The 19,689-nt window shown below is 36.3% G+C and overlaps 1 protein-coding gene across 1 annotated transcript; it reads right to left on the bottom strand.

Annotated features, from left to right (window-relative positions):
• Positions 1 to 1,313: 1,313 nt before the first annotated feature.
• LOC140236227 (CD151 antigen-like) lies at positions 1,314 to 18,363 on the bottom strand. Its single transcript, XM_072316192.1, has 7 exons — positions 18,122 to 18,363; positions 16,581 to 16,778; positions 10,145 to 10,219; positions 8,350 to 8,448; positions 6,558 to 6,752; positions 2,987 to 3,070; positions 1,314 to 1,531 (listed from the first exon to the last, which is right to left on the bottom strand). Exons 1-7 carry the CDS (start codon positions 18,242 to 18,244, stop codon positions 1,484 to 1,486), a joined length of 822 nt encoding a protein of 273 aa, XP_072172293.1. The 5' UTR covers positions 18,245 to 18,363; the 3' UTR covers positions 1,314 to 1,483.
• Positions 18,364 to 19,689: the final 1,326 nt, after the last annotated feature.

Here is a 19,689-nt window from a genome sequence, read left to right on the forward strand (position 1 = left end):
CAATATTACTCAAAGAAACAGTGTTGATAATCATCTCTTTGAATTAATTCTCTTTAGATGTTGATGGTATTTATAAAGTCAATGAATGACTTGATCTATTTATCTTGCACTGGAATGGACTGGGTTAAACTAACGGAAAGGTGACAAGTGCCCAGAGTATGAGTGTTATGATAGTGTACACTCAGTTTGCACACCTTAATTTTATTGTGATTTATCTGGTTTGATCAATGTTCAAAACAAATCTAATTTCTAAATCCACATTATTGATTTCTCCTTTGAGTTAATAAACTTACAACAGCTACTAATGACTCACCCTTTGATGCTTTGTTATATGATACTAAATATAAGAAATACTAAATACATGTATACTATTTTTTCTTTCCCAATTAAAAAATATGCATATTACATTTGTTGGAACACAGCTGCACATAAAATGAGCATATGACCATCCCCCCTCCCTCCACAAAAAAAAAGAGAAATCTACATGCATGTACCAGCAACCCCAGATTTGTGGAATGTTTACAATGTTCTCTTTCAAGTTGCATTGCAGAATCTTTAACATGGCATGATTCACATTAACATGTTACTTAAACACTACAACTGTATTTATGATGCTTAGTCAATGGCAGAGAAGACATAGCGAGGTCCATGCAACTGCAAACTGTGAAACATTACCCGAGTTTTTGTTTGATTGTATAAGTAGCATTAAAAAAAAGACATATATACAAAGGGGAAAATATTTTTTTTCTCGATACCAAGAAAAAGAGTTTTGTCAAAAGGTACCACATTTCATTATTTGACCTAATCATACCGAGTTTCCTCTGAATTATGTTCAGTTACATTGTGTTTGCTGTTTGGAGTACCTGTGTGTGTGTATTGGGGGGGGGGTACAACTATTCAACCATCAACTTAGGAATGACACCTGCTACAAAAATACATGCTCATAACCTTTTCAGTGATAAGAGGGAAAAAAATACACTTTGATTGCTTCAACGCTAACAAATAAATCTTTGTGTGTCACATTGTAAATCTCAAGTGTGCCACATCATTCTGAGACTACTATGTCATTAGGAGTGCTTGGGGGGGGGGGGGGGGGGGAATCCTGTTTTTCAAAGCTGCATTAAACTTTTCACAAAAGCATTTATGCCAGAAATGCAAGTAGATAAAATTGTTCTGATGTGATGTGAATTTTGGCTATGCTGATTTTAATATACTGTGGCATATTGCAATCTATTGATCAATTTGAAAGCCGTTGATTTCTTCTGGCAAACATTGCACACAGAGATAATGCAATATATTCCATCATTCCCCCATAGATTACTAGACGACAAGTGTGTCTGGATGGTTTTTTTTTTTTCCAGACCACAGATTTCTGGAGGAGAGACAGACAGGTGTTTTTCCTCTGTTAACCCTTTTGGGCCAAAGATCTTGAAATTCCAGTGGGATTGTATCAGCAACAAGAGACAGTGGTCCTCGGGAAGAGTTAAGGGAGTTGCCTGAAGAAGAGGAAGGCAAAGACCATTCCAACGAGCTGAAACAAAGTCAGAAAACAAACAATAACAAAAAGTTGTTGCAACTGATTACAAAATTGACCTTTATTGATATACAACATAAACATTGATATTTAGTGTCCGAGTTATAGCCATGATTTAAAAAAAAATAAGATAAATCATGTGCAATTACGTAGAATCATGGCTGTTACTCAGACCATCGGAATAATTAGTGTTTTTCTATGTTGACAAAGGGCAATAATTTTAAGATTACCTCAACAATGTGTGCATTATTTGTTGTATAAAGTTGTGACATGATTCAAAGACCCAGTAGCATGGGGATGCCACGGAGTGGGAAGGCTGGCCCAGCTGGGATATACTGTAAAACGAGGAATGTTCGCATACATTTTAATTTTGCAAATTTCGCGAACGATATGATTCGTGAAATTAAAATGCACGCGAAAGTTCTTGTCTACACTATATGCATCAAATGCCAGCGGCAATTCGCGAAAATATCATGCCGCGGAAATGGCTGTCGGCTCAAATTCGCAAACAATTCATGCCGTGAATATGATGTTTTACAGTACACGATGTATACTTATTGAGAATCCCTGAAACAAACTGCATACACTATCCCTGAAATCTATGTAAGTGTACTGTACACACACAAAAAAAAAAAAAAAAAAAAAAAAAAAAATCTGAACTGCAGTAGACAGTTACCAATGAGTGTAGGCTTTGATGCACATACTGTATTCACTGACAAGTGATCACTCATCGAATGCGAAGATTGTTGCTTCCGGCCACCCATCAAAATGTATCAGATCACAGTCTGATAAGTCCAACTTGGTTGGTCTCGTATCAGGTGATGTCAGGCATGTCGCGCGGGATCGTCATCGGATCACCACCCGACATGTCTGACACTGACCTGATAGTCGGCCAACACAAGTCAGATTCATCAGACTGCGATCCAATACACTTCAGTGGCTGGCCGGAAGCAACAAACTAAGATTTCAATGACTGATCGATGAGAGAAAATCTCCGAGGAATGGGGGTATAACATTGCACCAACTAATGCATGTAAAATGGATTCCAAGTATTGAAATGCACTGTGTGTGTGCAGGTTGATGGAAAGCATGTTACTAGGTTTTCAGAGGAAACCTTCCATAAATTTACATACACAGGAGTGGGGGACTGCATTGCAACCACACTCTGCATTCTATCATTTGACAATGATGAACTCTTTGAAAAACACAATTCCTCTACTATTTGGTGAGAGCGTAATTTCAACTGTTTTTTGTTACATGAGTGTATACAATTAATCTCATGTAGAACATTCAGTATGTGCATACCTTTCTATATGAAAGCACAAATCGCTCAATTCTGTGTTCATAATATTGATGAAGCAATACTTCTTCTTTTTCTTTTTTTTTGGATGCCTTCCAGACTTACTTTCCAAACAATATAAACATTGCCCCCCAACTGAACAATTTACTTACTTGCAAAATGGAAATGCAGATTGCGACTCCACCGACAACCCCACCATACTCTGTCACTCGAGCCTCCGTTGCTGTGAGACATCCCTGCATGACAATGACACAAAAATAAACGACACATTACATCAAAACTTCTGCACTATTTGGTGACCACAAGTCGTAGTGCAATTAGTAATTTTGGGTGTGGTATCCACTATTGCAAGACATTCACTTATTTGGATTCACGCGAAACTGCGAAGACTTCTTTGTTCACATGGCACAACATTCACGCATGCCCTAAATTATGTACTTTCAGTGGGCCAACATTAACCAATGCCCTGGGCTGTTCAACAATCACAGAACAGCTACTGGCATGCTTACCTCTCTTTATTTGAACAGATCTTTTCCTTTTGTTTTGCTTTGTTTTTGTTTTTTTAACTGTTAAAGGAAAGGAATATTATAATATTCATAAGCTCTTATTCATCCAGGGTAGCCTCTTCATATGTTGACACTGCTTTACCAGAGGGCCTTGCCATTATCATTACCCTAGCGTTGCCAGGTACCCATTTATACACCTGGGTCGAGAGGGACATCTTGTCAAGGACCGTAAGCACTGGGTGGGATTTGAACTTGGGTCCTCCGATCGGAAGTCGGGAGTCTATCTACTATACCACAGTGCCCCCACATGCTTAATTTGATGACTCACTATTATCAATGACTGAAATAGCCTACGACATAGCATCGTAAAGTCAGAGTGGGTTCATCTGACATCCATATGATCTATCATGACAAAGAACAGTTTAAATACTTTATTAAAAAAGCAAATATATTCAATTTTTGGATCTCCTTTATTTGTAACATCAATGTTTTACTGGAGTAATTGCATAAAATAGATTTAAGCATGCCTTAACATGTGCTGTTGTAAATTTCACATTTGCCAATTAAACAATGTCATTTTTCTATGTTTACATACTATGATCAATGTGTTTTAATCCAATATTTAATATATATATTTTAGGTTTACATTTGATTTATTTTTGGGGTTTTTTAAATCTTTTTTTTAGGTATGGGAATAAATTCATTCATTCACAAATCTTGCACAACTTGTCAGAGAAATTACACAAACAAAAATCAGTCAGCAAAATGTGCAAACATGTAAAGGGTTTTTTAAAAACCAATGTTTATAGGACCAAAGAACAGAGAATCATAAAAAGACATGGGGGAAATAAATCACCAACATTGGGGAAAACTAAAAGAGATCATAAACTGCTTTATATCACTGCCACAAATTGCTAATAAATGACTTATGCACTGTCTGTTTGTTATGCTTACAAACAAAATTCAAATTTTTTGGATATATTGCTTCATTCCAAGTTTCATGCAGAGACTATAGAAAATAACGGAATTAGAAAAGGGAATATCTTAAAGTGGCAACATAGTAAACAGGACTTGCGCAAAAATGCTATTTACTGTCACAAAACAAAAATGGCAAGATTGCAAGAAATTACCATATTTCGGTTAAGTGACTTAAGAAGACGACACATTTCGTTTATCTACAGACTGAGGGCACCATCATTATTGGCAATTACCATGATTGGTAACAATGTTTTACTTTGCTCAATGAGAGGTCATAAATTTAAAAACAAAATGTCTGAAGTTTGTAGACTAGAAGAATCTTATAACTATAATTATAGAGCTGTGAGTCAACCTCCCTAGCCTTGGCAACATGTACACACATACAATGTATCAGCTGTAAGAGACCAATTTACTGGTAGTTCCAACATACATCTCTCTCTCCCCCTGCACGCTGGCTCTATTTGCGTAATTTAATCGTATCAGGTTTTTTCTTTTTTCTTTTTTTCGCACGTATCATCAACCTCTACACAAATATAGATCTTTTCATTAGAGTGGGCCTCATTCTAAGCAATGAATCAAGACATGGTTACTAAGAGCTAGCTGCGTTACATTTTTACATGCAGAGTGAAACTCGACATGCCTGCTAAATTGGTTAAAATGTCATGTCTTTTATGATAAGAATTTCTTTTATGCAAATCATTATTTCCTGCTACAACTATCAAAAGCTAAACACTCAAGAATGTTTTTTCCCACATTTATGTTGGATACACAGGAAAAAAAGAGTTTCTTCTCCCATAAATTGATCATTAAAAACTTTGCCCTTTTACCTGGTTCAATCAAATTTGAAATTGGTGTCACAAAATACAAGTGTTGTATTGATTCTCCATTGGCATTCTGCTTCTCAGGGTTAAGATTAAATGTGGTGTCGTACTATGAAAGAGTGTAATCTAGGGTAAAGCAGTGTTCTGTCTTGGTTGAAAGTATCATTCACATAGTGTTGATTTTGACAGTGCTATGACTGTGTAGTCCATACTTTCTTTCAGTGTAGTGTAGTGCAGTGTAGTGTGGTGTAGTGTAGCGTAGTGTAGAGTGGTGTAATGTAGTGAATTGTGTGCGGCGTGACATAGTGAAAGTGTGGTGTGGTCAAGTGTAGTAAATAAAGTGTATACATTGTATTTTGTTATGGCATAGTGCAGTCTAGTGTAGTCTATGCGTCTACCATGGTGTAGTGTATTGCAGTGTAATGTGGAGACGTATTGAGTCTGAATGCCTAAAAGGGCATTACACCACAGGAAGATAAAGATCACAAACATACGGGCAAGTCAATATAGGGAGACAGGGTGGTAAGTTGGCTCATTCAGTAGCGCATCTGCCTCCGACCCAAGCGACCTGGATTAATTTAAACCTTAGTCTGGAATGAGCAATATTGTGTGTATAAATCATTGTCTCCTCTAGCAAGAGGCAAAACACTGTCCCTCGGATAGGACATAAAATGGAGGTCCCGTGTGTGAGAGAGTCGATCACAACTCATGCACGTAAAAGATCCCGCTTCATTCATTCATCGCAAAGGGCAGGGTGTTTATCCCGGTGAAGTGGTCCCGCCTCACATGAAACTGGACCCCATGGATGACCAGCTTATCATAGCTAAATATGGGCTATCCAGCCATCTTCTCAGATGGAAAATGAACAAACAATAAGCAAACCTAAAATTTCATCTAACATTTATGGACAAATTACAAGGAAATATATCTCTTATCTCTTTCACTGTCTCATACTAATCAAATCAACTTTCCTTTTTTTTTTTCAAAATGTTCTCATCTAAAATAGGTCCTCTCACTGATCTTTGATAGGAAACCCATTCTTGTCTGCCTAAATTAGAAAACTTAAAGACAAAGAAACTTTTCTCCTAATTGGCAATCGTATCCTATTGTTTCATGGTCAAACATAGTTTCTCATCTGCAGTTCAAAGTAAGTTCCTGAAGTGTTGAAGTGCATGGTGTAGTGTATAGTGCCACTGGTGTATCACATGTATACATAAAATTGGGGTATCACATATAATTATAACACTAGCCACATAATAAATGTAAAGTCTGAGAACAGTGATATTCTCATCTGCATTTCAAAGTAAGTACATATAGTGTACTGAGGTGCATGGTGTAGTATAAAGTGACACTAGTGTATCATACACCGGTACTCGTAATTATACAATGCACTGGTGTATCACATATATAATACTCACCACATCATGCATGTACAGTCTGTACTGGTTCTGAGGACGTTCCATCTGGCAGATGGCGGTGTCAACGCCCTTTCGACAGCAGCTCGGCGGGACAACTTTTCTTGGTTCCGTGCTGGGCTGGTTGTTAAAAAACGCTGTCATCCGGTACTCAATCACAGCATCCGTCACGTCACCCACAATCCCACAGCACCGGAACTACAGAGCGATGCAAATACGTGTATTAGACTTGAGACATATTTTGACATATTATCACATGACTACATTACATGCTTGATAAAAAAAAAATAGTGTTACAATGAAAATAGTAACAACAGCAATGTACATGTACTAACAAAATAATATCACCAAATATGATTGACACTGACAATTGACTGATCTCAAACTTAAAGGTAGAACATAGTTTCGACAGCCCGGAAGAAACTGTCAACTTTTGCTCTTGAATGAACATGACTGCATAAAAATAAAAAATAAAAAAAAAAAATGTGTTGAATAATGCTGTGATAACACAGTTTTAGGTGGGTAGCAATAAAAATGAGAAATATTGGCAAAAAAATTATGTTGACAGTATTGCAAATTTCAGAGTTTACATGTGCTACAATAGTTTGTTTGTTTGCTTGACTTTTTAACTGATTACAAATAGGGCCATTGCAGTTTCCATAGATCTTCTGTGCGGAAAATGAATTTAGAGCTCTTCTCGGAACTAAATTTTTCCTCAATTACTTTTGCTTCAATTCTGAGCAAGAGTTTTAGTAAATAAACAAAAAGTATGGTCATACCTGTCATCATCACTCAAAGCCAGAACACAATTACAATCTGAGCATGTGCAGATAAAGGCAACCGCTATATATCTGTGTGTGTGTGTGTGTGTGTGTGTGTGTATGTATTCAAAAAAACCTATTTGAATTTTCCTCTTATAGCATGAAGACAAATTTGTTTCACACAAAGGTTAAATCTTATACGAATATCTGGTATCTTATGAGCATCAATAAAAAGAGACAAATTACAACCGTATATAGCCCTTTTAAGAGTGTATTCTCCAACAACAACAAAAAACACACCACCAAAGCAGGGATTCTGGAAAACGAGTAAAATTTGAAATTTCTATTCCATGGAGCTGATTCCTTGACAGGAGAAAGTGGTGAGCAAAGCAGACAGTACTGCAAAATCAGAAATATACAAGGTGTATTTACAGCATGATGAAATTTTAACGGGATCGTATAGTTTTGGTTGAGACCTAATTTCAGGTTTCTAACATTTTTTGGTGAGATAATAAGAAACCTCTTATGAAATATGAAAGAGCATGTAATTCCATGGGGAATTCAATGTTTATTTGATGAAAATTGGTTTTGAAATGGCTGAGATATCCAAAACAGAGCGATTCTAATAAGTGTGGGACCCACACTTTATTACGATTGCTTTGTTTTACTTTGTTTTTGGATGTTTCAGTCATTCCAAACCCGGTTTTCATCAAATAAACTTTGAATTCTTCTTAAAATGTTATGCTCTGTACTATTTAATAAGTGTTTTCTTGGTATCTCGCAAAAAGTCAAAAGTCCAATTCTCATCTCCACCAATACTGTACCATCCCTTTAAGCAAATTGGATCCGCCCACCTTGTTCACCTCATGAAATTTTCGCACATTGCCACTGGCATTCACTCCATATAGACATGCGCACACAAGAATTTAAGTCTGCATCATAATCTGACAAATCTTGGCACGAAATTCATGAAAAATTTTACCCATGAGCAAATATTTCTGGTTTTACAGTTCTATGGGCAGATAGTGACATACATTTCTCTGGATGAAGTCATAGGCTGCTGTGTAGTCCTCTGCACCTGTAGCGCCATAGTTGTCTCTCAGGGACCACGTTAGATTTTGCTCTGTCTCTGCCTGAAAAATACATTTTGTCGAGCAAATAATGATCAGATGGTCCTTTAAATATACACATGATGCACAGGACAGAGTGGATTGGTGAGAATTGGATACGTGAGTTTAACTTTGGAACTGTTTAAATCCACGAGCGCAGGGAGTAGGTTTTAGACTGTTTCCAAAGTTAAACAAGAGAATCTAATTCTCACTGATCCACAAAATAGGCCTGTGCATAATTAATTTTTTTGTTCCCGTAAATTCATGAAATTCAATTCTTTTCCCCATCGTGCATCCGGTATAACTACAACACTATCCAAGGTTTGAGCCATGCATTCAGATTTTACTAGATGCATGACTCAGTGTGGATCAATAACTATCAATGCATGATAATTGACCAATCAGAGAGTAAAAATGTGAAAGCACATATTTTAATATCGGATGACAATGATGATGATAATAATAATGATAACATCTTCTATTTCATTGAAGCATAGATGTATATGTTTGTTAAATTCATTGATCTGGCTTATTGCCATCATGGTAATAGTGTTTGTATAACTGTAAGGTAGCAGTGGATGTTATTTTAATTCTGTATCGTGTAGTTTTTGGTGATACAAGTTTGCATGTTAATTTCAGATATACCGAGTGTGTTTTCTTCTGGACCCCTCGGTAGAACAGCTCCACCATGAGGGCGGAGCTGAGTAGGGCTATCCAGCCGCAGTTTCAAGTACTTTTGTGAAAATTTCTTTGTATTATTCAAAAAGAAGTGATGTACATATTTTTTATTTTGCGGAAATAAAATCAATCAATCAATTAATAATATCAGAAATGATAGTCAATATAATAATAATAATGACACAATTTTACAACAAAGGACATCTGTATTGCAAAACCACTATAACATACTCTCTTGGGCATTACAAAATAATAGCCCTGACTATACATGATTCAAACTTTTTCAGAAGATAGAGGACAATTGGAAAATACAAAATGTGCTACGCATAATGCAGGTTGGTAATAGCAAGAAAAGAGTCGAGTGACATAAAAATCATCAATTCCATTACTTAGGGTAATGTGCTTGTAGCATTTGAGCAAAACTGTTGTTTTGCATCTGATCAACGATCTTTTTTTTTTTTTTAATAATACAGATATACTCATTTTGTGATCTTCTCTATTTGGTATTGCTATTGAGTTTGGTACAAACATTTTATTCACTTCTTTGTTTCATTACCATTGACTATTTAGAGTTTACAGTTAAACACACTTGCTTTCATGTAGATCCCAGCATTTTTCTCTTCAAAATGTTTGTACAACCTCAACCATAATTTTGGTATTGCCAAGTTCCAATTATGACAATTGTGTGTTTATATTCAAATAAAGGTATTTTATTTTCTGTCTGTTTGTAATTGACAAAGTACAAGACAGTGCTTATATTACCAGTATTTAGAATGTAACTCATTGTGAAAAATATATTATGCAAATAATTAAATTTGAATTTAATCTGCTATGACAATGAGAAATGTGAGTTTTTAGCATTTGTCAAATTTGAATTTGATTCACCATCATCTGGTCCATACCTTTACCAATATCTCATTTCATTTTTTTTGTGTGTGTCAATCTGTTGCCTTTCATTTCATTGCTTCCATCATAACATTTTTGATCTTAAGATAAAAATGAAGTTCCCTTATCTCAAGAAATTGAAAGCATTGTTACTTACACTTGCCAAGAAAGCCAATCCAAGGATGCCACCACTGAACTCCACCACGAAAATTAGTAGAAGGAGGAAGAAGTACTGTGGTGTTTGGTTATGAGATTTAAAAAAAAAAAAGGGGGGGGGAGGAGAAAAAAATTATTATAGTTGTGATATTCTTGAAATTTTTATACATTCTGAGAATAATAGGCTAAAATATATGCACATTTACCAGTGTCACATTGGGAGCACCTATACAGGTGCAGCTTTGCACCTTTCTGACCAGAGATTCCACCTTTAAGGAGCTGAATTAGTGGTCTGAAAGGTGCAAAGTTGCACCTGTAAAGGTGCTCTTAGTGTGACAACGGTAAAGGTCCAAAGTTGAACCTATATTTTTCTTAGAGTGTACATTATGTATCATGAAGACTGACAAAATGGCATATTTCTATTGAAAAGAATATCATACAGAGATTCACCGACAACTCTCAGAGATATACAGTGTGGTGAAAATAATATCAAAGCAAATTGACAAAATTCTTTTCAGGGCTGTTCTATCGTAGCATTATTTTTGGGATGAAAACAGATGCAAAGCTTCAAATTTACGATTCTTGCATTGAGTTGTTTTGCTACATCTGACTGACAAATTGCAATTCATCAACGTAAATAAGTTTAAACATCCGTTATTCAGTGTTAAATTTGAGTAATAGCTATGATTTAAAAACAAGAAATCATTACATAGGCCTACATAGAGACATACAAAAGTGTGATATTTGCTTTGAATAATTACTGTATGGTGCATCTGTCATATGATAGAAAACATAGTCCTTGCTTGAATGTACCTGAAGACAAAAACAAATATTTACAACAGATATACTTGACACTTTTTCAATATCCCCACAACAATACAACTGTATATCTGCTCTGCCTTATCTATACTACTGCACTATTTACACAAAGAAAACACCAGCATGAACTATACAGTTTAAAATGCACTGGAGTTCTGAAAGGTCAGTCTTGAGGGTCAGTTACAAGATGTACCTGTCACACATATTATCATGTGAACATAATGAACACAGTTTATGTTCCTCTTTCTGATCCATCAGTCACTAACAGGAGCCTACAAAGATTATGTGTTCAAGAGTGCCATAAACACACTCAGGCTCTCAGATTTTGTTTACAGGGTATGATACAATTATGATACGCATTCAAGTTACAGTACATTATATACATGTACATGTGTAATACCCCTTGCCCCCATAAGTATGTCACAAAAAGAAAAGAAAACAAAAAGGACAAATAAAAGTTGCTGAACTTTATTGGCTTGGAACCAAGAAATGACTGACGTGAAATTAGAGACAGAGTTTAAGCTGAAGTCATATCCTGTGCGGAGAGGCATCGGGAAACTATGAGGGTTTGACTCACTGGCTGTCAGTGCTGTCGTCAATTGCACTAAAAGCCGAGTTGAGGAAAGTGTCCAATCACTGTGCACGTCGCACATACCCAACGCCATTCAATGCGATGACATCTTGCTTGTGAATAATCTATAGATTATCACTGAATGTACTCGTACGTCAGTGCCATGTATGCCTCGTAAATAATGGAGGTGCTATCGTATAATGATAGGTGGATCTACATCATGATCTACATCATAACTTAAGTAGGACAATTTGTAACTGCTATCTATGCATACATTTGATACCCATTTTGTGGAAAGAATATCATAAAATAACACATTTCAAGAGAAGTATCTTGAGAATCATTGACAACTGTATTTAAAAAAAAAAATGGCTCACATTGAATAGGCTCTACATGTGCTATACAAACAGTGTATTTGGTCACAATCTATGAAAGAATGAAGACTTCAATTGGACTATGCATGAGTGCTATGTGCACACTACCTATTTGTGGAAACGAATATAAAATTGTGCATTTGAAAAGAAATATCTCATGAATTATTGATAGGTTCTGTATCACACCATCTCACTTTGTATAGGAAACAAAATAAAACAAATTAAAGAACTAGAAATGTCGCTATGGTGACTGGCATGCCTCCGCCATGATGCACGATTCTCCTTATAGGACAGATAGTACATGTGGACAATGTGTGATTACATTTTCACAAAATTGGCTAAATATTAAAAATGACAAGTTTGTCACAAATGTGTTGAATGTTCACCTTCCTTGACCTAGGTTTAATTGGATGAATAGGAGAGCATGTATGATTTGGGATTTAAGGACTGTAACTTAACTTTGACCAATTCATACGTTTATGCACTGAGTAATTTCCAAGGTATGGAGAAAAAGTGCAATTTCTATATTGAATAGTTAATTGTTACCATTTTCATCTGGCCTTTGACCCTAAAATTCATAAGATAATCACTGTCAGGCAGAACATGCATAAATATGTAGAAAGTTTAAAGATAACTTGAGCCACTTCCGAGATATGAAGGAAAAAACTTAGTTTAGCACTTTCACTTGATCTTTGACCTTTTGACCTTTGAGGCAAAAACAAAAACAAAAACAAAAAAAACTTTCCACAGAATCTGTATTAGGTTATACATGCATACACCAAGTGTAAAAAAAAAAAAATGATCCTGCTGGCATTGCATAAACATGAGGGAAATAGTAAAATTTTGAAGTGTTGCCCTTGACCTTTGACCCCATGAACCATAAATTGTCTAGATAATCACTGCCAGTCAGTACATGTATGCTCCATGAAGATACCTCAAACAATTCCAAGGTACAGAGAAAAAAGTGAAGTTTTAGTATCTTTACTTGACCTTTTGACCTTTGACCTTTGACCTTTGACCTCATGACCCAAAACTTTCACCAGAGAATCTTAATTGGGTGATACATGAATACACTAAGTTTCAAGAAAATATCTTCAGGCATTGCAGAGATATGGTGGAAATAGTGAAATTTTATGTATATGACCTTGACCTTTTGACCTTTGACCCTGAGCATGTGCACCCAAAAGTTGATAGGCACAACTTCACCCCCTAATACACATACATGCCAAGTTTCATTAGGATACCTCAAAAGGTTTTTTAGTTACGCTTGCCACAAAATTCATTACGGACGGAAGGACAGAAGGACGGACGGACAGAAGGACGGACGGACAACCCGAAAACATAATGCCTCCGCCACGAATAATAGAGAATTCATAGGCACACTTGAAAAATATAAGCATTGATTACTAGAAACTTTGGGTATACACGGCAAATTGATAATTTCATGGCTGGATTCACATAGGGATATACGTAATATGTACTTCTTGTTGCCTTGACTCGGGATTACAAATGGGGTACCTTCCATACCTGTGTGCTTGGTATGTGTGGGGAAAAAAAAAAAGAATTACTTCAGTAGTTGGGCTACACTGTCATCCTCCAGAAAATGCTATTTCACTAACACTTACAACATCAGGATTGCAAAACATGAAACAGTATTGCAGTACTTATTCTGGGGCTAAATATGTGTGTTTTTGATGAAAATAGTATTACTTTCACATATCCTGCAACAGACACATAGTTACTTAATACAATCTGGTGGAAAATGGAATTTTCCTATGAATCAAACCAGTATTTTTTTTTTTTTGCCCAAGAAACAGTACAAAACAATGGAAAAAATATAACAGTTGGCAGTTATGCAATATATACTGACACCAAAAGTGTCAAAACTTTTACTATTTACCATATGAAAGATTACATGTAGGTTTAACCGATAAGATCCTTTGTAAAAGTGGCCTTATTAAAGAATGTATGATAAGGTCCTATATAATATCACTTTGATTTGAAACAATGCATTCAGCTTTTCTGAGAACATTTCTAATAAACTAGCCAGCTTTTAATGTACATGAATATCAAGTCTATTATGTGATTGTTTTATTATATCACAGGGGATAGGATACACCCTACAAGCACTGTTCTTTTAGCATTGCTCCCTATCTCCAGCATTTTCAAATTTACATAATTTTTTTTTTTCAATTTTAATTTTAACTTCCTTGTTGACTGCATACAAATTTTGCATATTGTACTTTGCATCATCATGTACTGTAAAGTGGAATTTTTCGCGGTGTTGAAATTTTCGCGCATTTCGCGCAACGAGAAGCTGCGCTAAAACAAAAGTACACTAATATTTTTGAGTGCCACAATGTTCCAGTAGTTGATGTCTTGATTCCGCGGAATTAAAAACACGCGAAAGTCTTCTGACACGGCAAAGCGCGAAAAATTAGTCACACAAAAATATCCACTTTTACAGTATGTACAGCTGTATGCTGCTATTTTCTGTTGAAAAAAAAAAAAAAAAAATCACATGTTCTGTTGGGGATGAAATTTACCATGGAAAATTAATGAAAGAATGAATTAATGAACTGGGTTCTGCCCAATTTCCAGTGTTGGATAAACCCCTATAGGAAAATCTCTATCAAATTTCCCAGTGAACTTTTCTTGCAAACACACGATGAGTAGCATGTGATCATCACCAAGAGGCCCATGACTCAAGTCGCTAAGATTGCATCAAGGAACTGTTCTATTTTGGGTATAGTAGAAATTTATGTGAAGTAAAAAGGCCCACTAAATTGGAGCAGAACTTTAGTACACAGTGCATGATGCATTGATATATCAACAGCATATAACTACAGAATCACACAGGCTGCTACTATATGCAAAGTGTATAGGCACACAATAGCATTCATGTACAAACACATAGGCCCGAATTCATGAAGGTGGTACAAATGAAATCATGGTTTAAACAATGGACAAAAACCATGGAGCGCCAAGTGTTGCATGGAATATTTTGTTATGAAATCAGTCATTTCATGGATGAAATGATTATTTTGTAAAGAAATGACAACATTTTGTAACAAACATTTCGTCCACAAAGTGATCATTTCGTTACGGAAACGGTAATTTTGTCGACGAAATGACCAATTTCGTAACAAAATATTCCGTGCAACACTTGGCGCTTCATGGTTTTTGTCCATGGTTTAAACCATGGTTTCATTTGTACCACCTTCGTGAATTTGGGCCATAGTGTGTGGAAATGCTATGGATGTGCTTATGCATACATGTTTGAGTGTGTGTGTGTGTGTGTGTGTGTGTGCGTGTGCTTGTTTGTTGAAATGTCTTATGTTACAATGTTACTCTCAGTCCATAAAGATGAAGGGTTCTTTGATCCAATAATGACAGAATTTGTAATTTTCTATATGAAACTTATTTCAATTTAGTACTAATGAGCCTTCACACTATTCAAATCATCCTTTATTTATTTTTGGATTAACAAACCTTATTCATAGTAACAAACATTACTTCATTTTTTGGACTATCAAACTTTTGGAATAATGAACCTTAACTCTTTGGCCCGAATTCACGAAGGTGGTACAAATGAAACCATGGTTTAAACCATGGACAAAAACCATGGAGTGCTAAGTGTCGCACGGAATATTTCGTTACGATATTGGTCATTTCGTCGACAAAATGACCGTTTTGTTAACGAAATTATCATTTCGTGGACGAAATGTTCATTTTTACAAAATGTTGTCATTTCGTTACAAAATAATCATTTCATCGACGAAATGACTGATTTCATAACGAACTATTCCATGCGACACTTGGCGCTCTATGGTTTTTGTCCATGGTTTAAACCATGGTTTCATTTGTACCACCTTCGTGAATTCGGGCCTTTATGTGCCACGTTCGCACGTCTGACTCAGTCGACGCCGTGCCAACATCGCATATTCTGCTCAAACCCACAAAACCGCCCAAACCTATCGATAAATCGCCAAATGCCACAGTACAATGAAAGCTTTTCTTGCGCTTCCGTTCACCTCACATATGGCTCGCATTTTATGTGGTGAATGAATATCAAGCGGTGTTCCCTAAGAGATTTGTTGTAAATTCAAAGTTTCCGTCACTGTTTTGTGTGCAAAAGTCATGAATTTACAGTAATGTTGCTACTGGTCATTTCAAAGAAAAATGGTCATCGATTTGTCATACAATTTTCATCAGAGCAAAGCTTGGCATTTTTTCTACAACTTTGCTCACTTCATGTCCAACTTAACAGAAATCTATATAGAAGTTATATAGATTAGAAAACAGATCGTTTTCCCAAAGCATGACTACAGTCGTGGTGCCTTAGAATAATGTGGCACACAGGGGGTTGCAACCATGGCACAAAAAGAGTTAATGCATTTTCAGATCAATGGATCTTCAGAATAATGCAACAAATGGTTGGGTAATACATACCATATTTTCCATCTTAGCAGGGCTTACATTTTTTCTCAAAAACATGACTGTACTGCATTTCTACCAAAATGCTTACATACAAAAGTCACTGATACAAAGCTTTGAAAAATACAATGTTTTCCAAAAGCAGTCATGCGTTGCAGTCTCAGAATAATGTGGCTCACAGGGGGTTTACATCATGGCATACAAATAGTTAAAGTGTGTGAGGGCACTGTACTTACAATCAGGACAACACAACTGTTTTCTAGACGGACCCCGATACATCCAACCACAGCTACGATGATGATCAGGACCCCGCCCCCGGTGATGACCTTTCCCGCCATCTTAAAGAGGTCATTGCCAAGGAGGAGTGAAATCTGTTCGTTGACGTGATCGTATTGAACCCAGACACCGATGGCAATCAGAGCTACACCTGTAAACTGAAAGATATTATGGAAAAAAAGTATTTTAAAAAGTCCATAAAATGAAATACGGTTCATCAATCCAAATATAAAACAGGGAGGGTTAGTCATAAGGTTTGAAAGTCCAGGTTACAATAAAGAAGTCACTTATTTTAGAGGAAAGAAAACTGCTTTCCTACGTTATCTTTGTATTGCAATAGACCAGTTTACTAATACATCTAGTTTCTATACATGCCATTAAAATTGCTACTTGTATGGAAAGTATATTTTGAATATGCCATTAATTTACATACATGAAATGACGTCTCCTTGAATCCTTCAAATTTGGTGCATTAATTAACCAGACAAGGGTCCACCATGGGTCCATTTAGAAAGAGCGTTTAGCACATAGGATAATTTTACAAAGTCCGATGTAAACATGCATCAATATTTTCTCTATTTTCTTTTTTCCAGTGTATGATTGTATGGACACAACAGTTTTCTCACAAAGTACATTCCTGTAAATTATATTCTGCTCAAACACTTCAAAGGGAAACACAGATTAAAGATATTACTTCAAATATATTACTTCACAGATATTTCTCTATCAAGATTCATTCTGCAGAAACTATATAACATCTCCTACAGCTGAGTTCAGGTTGATATGGATTTTGCATTAAAGGCACAAAGTCCCAGTAGTGTAGAGGGTGCTATTGATGATACTGCCGAACACCGTTAGCATTGATACGAAGATTACCGAAGTTGAGCTGTCATCAAGAGTAAAGTGCGTAGGTGTTTCTAAGTAACGTTGCCTTTGTCGTCTTTTCTGCGCAGCACGCAGTCTGTAGTAATGCCAGGGTGCGTGCACATGTGCTTCTTATTATGACATCACAAAAGAAGTTTGCTAAAGCTGTCATCCCCCTCAGCCGATTCATGAGCCGAACTGTGTTCAGACCACTGACTACAGTAGATCGGACTTCTTCAGACTCGGGGAAGTGGGTCACAGCGTAAGCGCTAGAGAGGAGTCGATAGCGTAGGTCTCTATAGGAAACGTGCGCCCGCGTACGCATTCGACTAAACCACCGGGACCATGTGCCTTTAATGTATAGATAAAATCACAGACCACAATTGTATGAATCTCATTCTCTCATTAATATAATGATTAGCTGTCCTAATATCACTGAATATCAATAAAAACATACAATGTCATTTTCAATTCCAAATTTGTTATATTCACTTAGAGTAATGTGGTGTTTGGCAAAACAGAAATCCTGAACAAATTCTGAGACAATCTGCTAAGAGTTAGCAAAAGGACCACTGATAAGTTAAAAAAAAAAGAAAGAAAGAAAGAAAACAGCAACAAAGATACCATATCAACTCACCACAAAGAAGACATTGAAGCAGTAGATGATCCCGCGGAAGCAGAGCGCTTGGTCCGATAGCTCCTTCCGCTCAGGAACTTCCTCAATGAGTTCTTCCATGACAAGTCTCTCCTTCGGAGCCATGGGGGCACTATTTCTCTAACCCTCACAGAAAACAAAAATATTCAAGTGGCACAAATGCTTGGGCACAAGGGATGTCTTTGATGATTTATATAAATGCCTTCTTTGGCTGAGTAAGTAACCCTTCAAAGGATGAAACAATTCCTTCTCAGCTAACTTCCAAACCAAAAAGAATTACACAGAACACAGTCTATTATCCTGGTTATTCCACAAGGAGGATTGCGATAAAAAGATGTGGTCCTGCATCAATAGGCAAGCCTTCCAAACTGATGTTTTTTGACACTCTCCTTCATTAACTTGCACAATTCTACGATCCAGTTTGCACGATGGAAAACTCCGCATCAGAAACAAGTGCCCTCGATGATGTAGATAGCCTTGTTCCCTGTCTGAAGGATGGTTCCTCGTTGAAGGGGAATTAGTAAAGCCAGAGTTTCGTCGACGATGTCACAAGTTGTCTATCTGATCCCTGGCCTGTTGTGGCAACACAGGTTGCTGATCACTAGCCTGTTGTGAAAACACAATTTGTCACTGTCTCCCTGTCATACAACACACAGCATGAATCTGAGGTAAACCTTGACTTTTACAGACCTCAATCTGATACCACATTCTATCTTGTCAGTAGCACTGTACTTCTGCAGCTATTCTGTAAAGATTTCTGGAAATCAAAAAATATTTTTGTTTCACTTATTTGCAGACAATGTATCATAGATATTAAATGAACTATGCAATGTTAATGCATGCTGACTCGTATTGATTCATACTACCCTGGTCATCACTCATAGGGGGCCAAAAGATTGTCTAAATACACATTACATGTCATATATTTTACAATGATTTTCAGATTATTGGGATCCTCCCACAAAAAAGGAAAAATTCCTCCCCAAAATTCTGTTGATGACATAATCTGGCCATCACTGGTAGAGTACTAATAAGACATTATGTGACCCTACACCACAAAACAAAAACAAAAAAGGTCACATATATGAATTTTTAGTTAAGGGCAGATTCTAAAAAGCAGACTCTAAGCTTTAAAATGATGTATAACTCAATTCAAATGGAATTGGACCTACTGTATCTAAATGTTAGAAAGAAAGCACACACTCTTGAAAAGACTAAGTTAGTGTGAACTGAGAAAAGAGGCTCTGAAGTAAAGAGTCTATTCAAGAGCTAATAATAATCTTTTCCAAGCCATGCTAGCTGTGCAATGAATGAGACAAAAAAAAGGTGTTAATCACCGGAGTGATAACAATGAAGGGATTATCAGATTAAGCTTAAATTAGGCATGCTTTATTAACACATCTTGTCCATGATTAATGACAACTTTCAGAGCAGTAGCATTATCCTTTCAAAAGTTATTAGAGTTGAAAGTGAAGAGTGTGTATAGATTTTTTAAGAAATGAAAAGTGGACTCTATTTTAATAGAAACATCTAATCACACTGTTCTACTA

This window comes from Diadema setosum, chromosome 12 (assembly GCF_964275005.1).
Source record: "Diadema setosum chromosome 12, eeDiaSeto1, whole genome shotgun sequence".
NCBI lineage: Eukaryota > Metazoa > Echinodermata > Echinoidea > Diadematoida > Diadematidae > Diadema > Diadema setosum.

Excerpts from the sequence above, each read along its gene's own strand:
- LOC140236227 (XM_072316192.1), bottom strand. The coding sequence starts at position 18,244 with ATGGCTCCGAAGGAGAGACTTGTCATGGAAGAACTCATTGAGGAAGTT. Across the intron at positions 10,220-16,580 it reads ACAGTTGTGTTGTCCTGATT|TACTTCTTCCTCCTTCTACT; the intron begins GTAAGTACAGTG and ends CAAACACCACAG. Across the intron at positions 6,753-8,349 it reads ATGACTTCATCCAGAGAAAT|TTCCGGTGCTGTGGGATTGT; the intron begins GTATGTCACTAT and ends ATCGCTCTGTAG.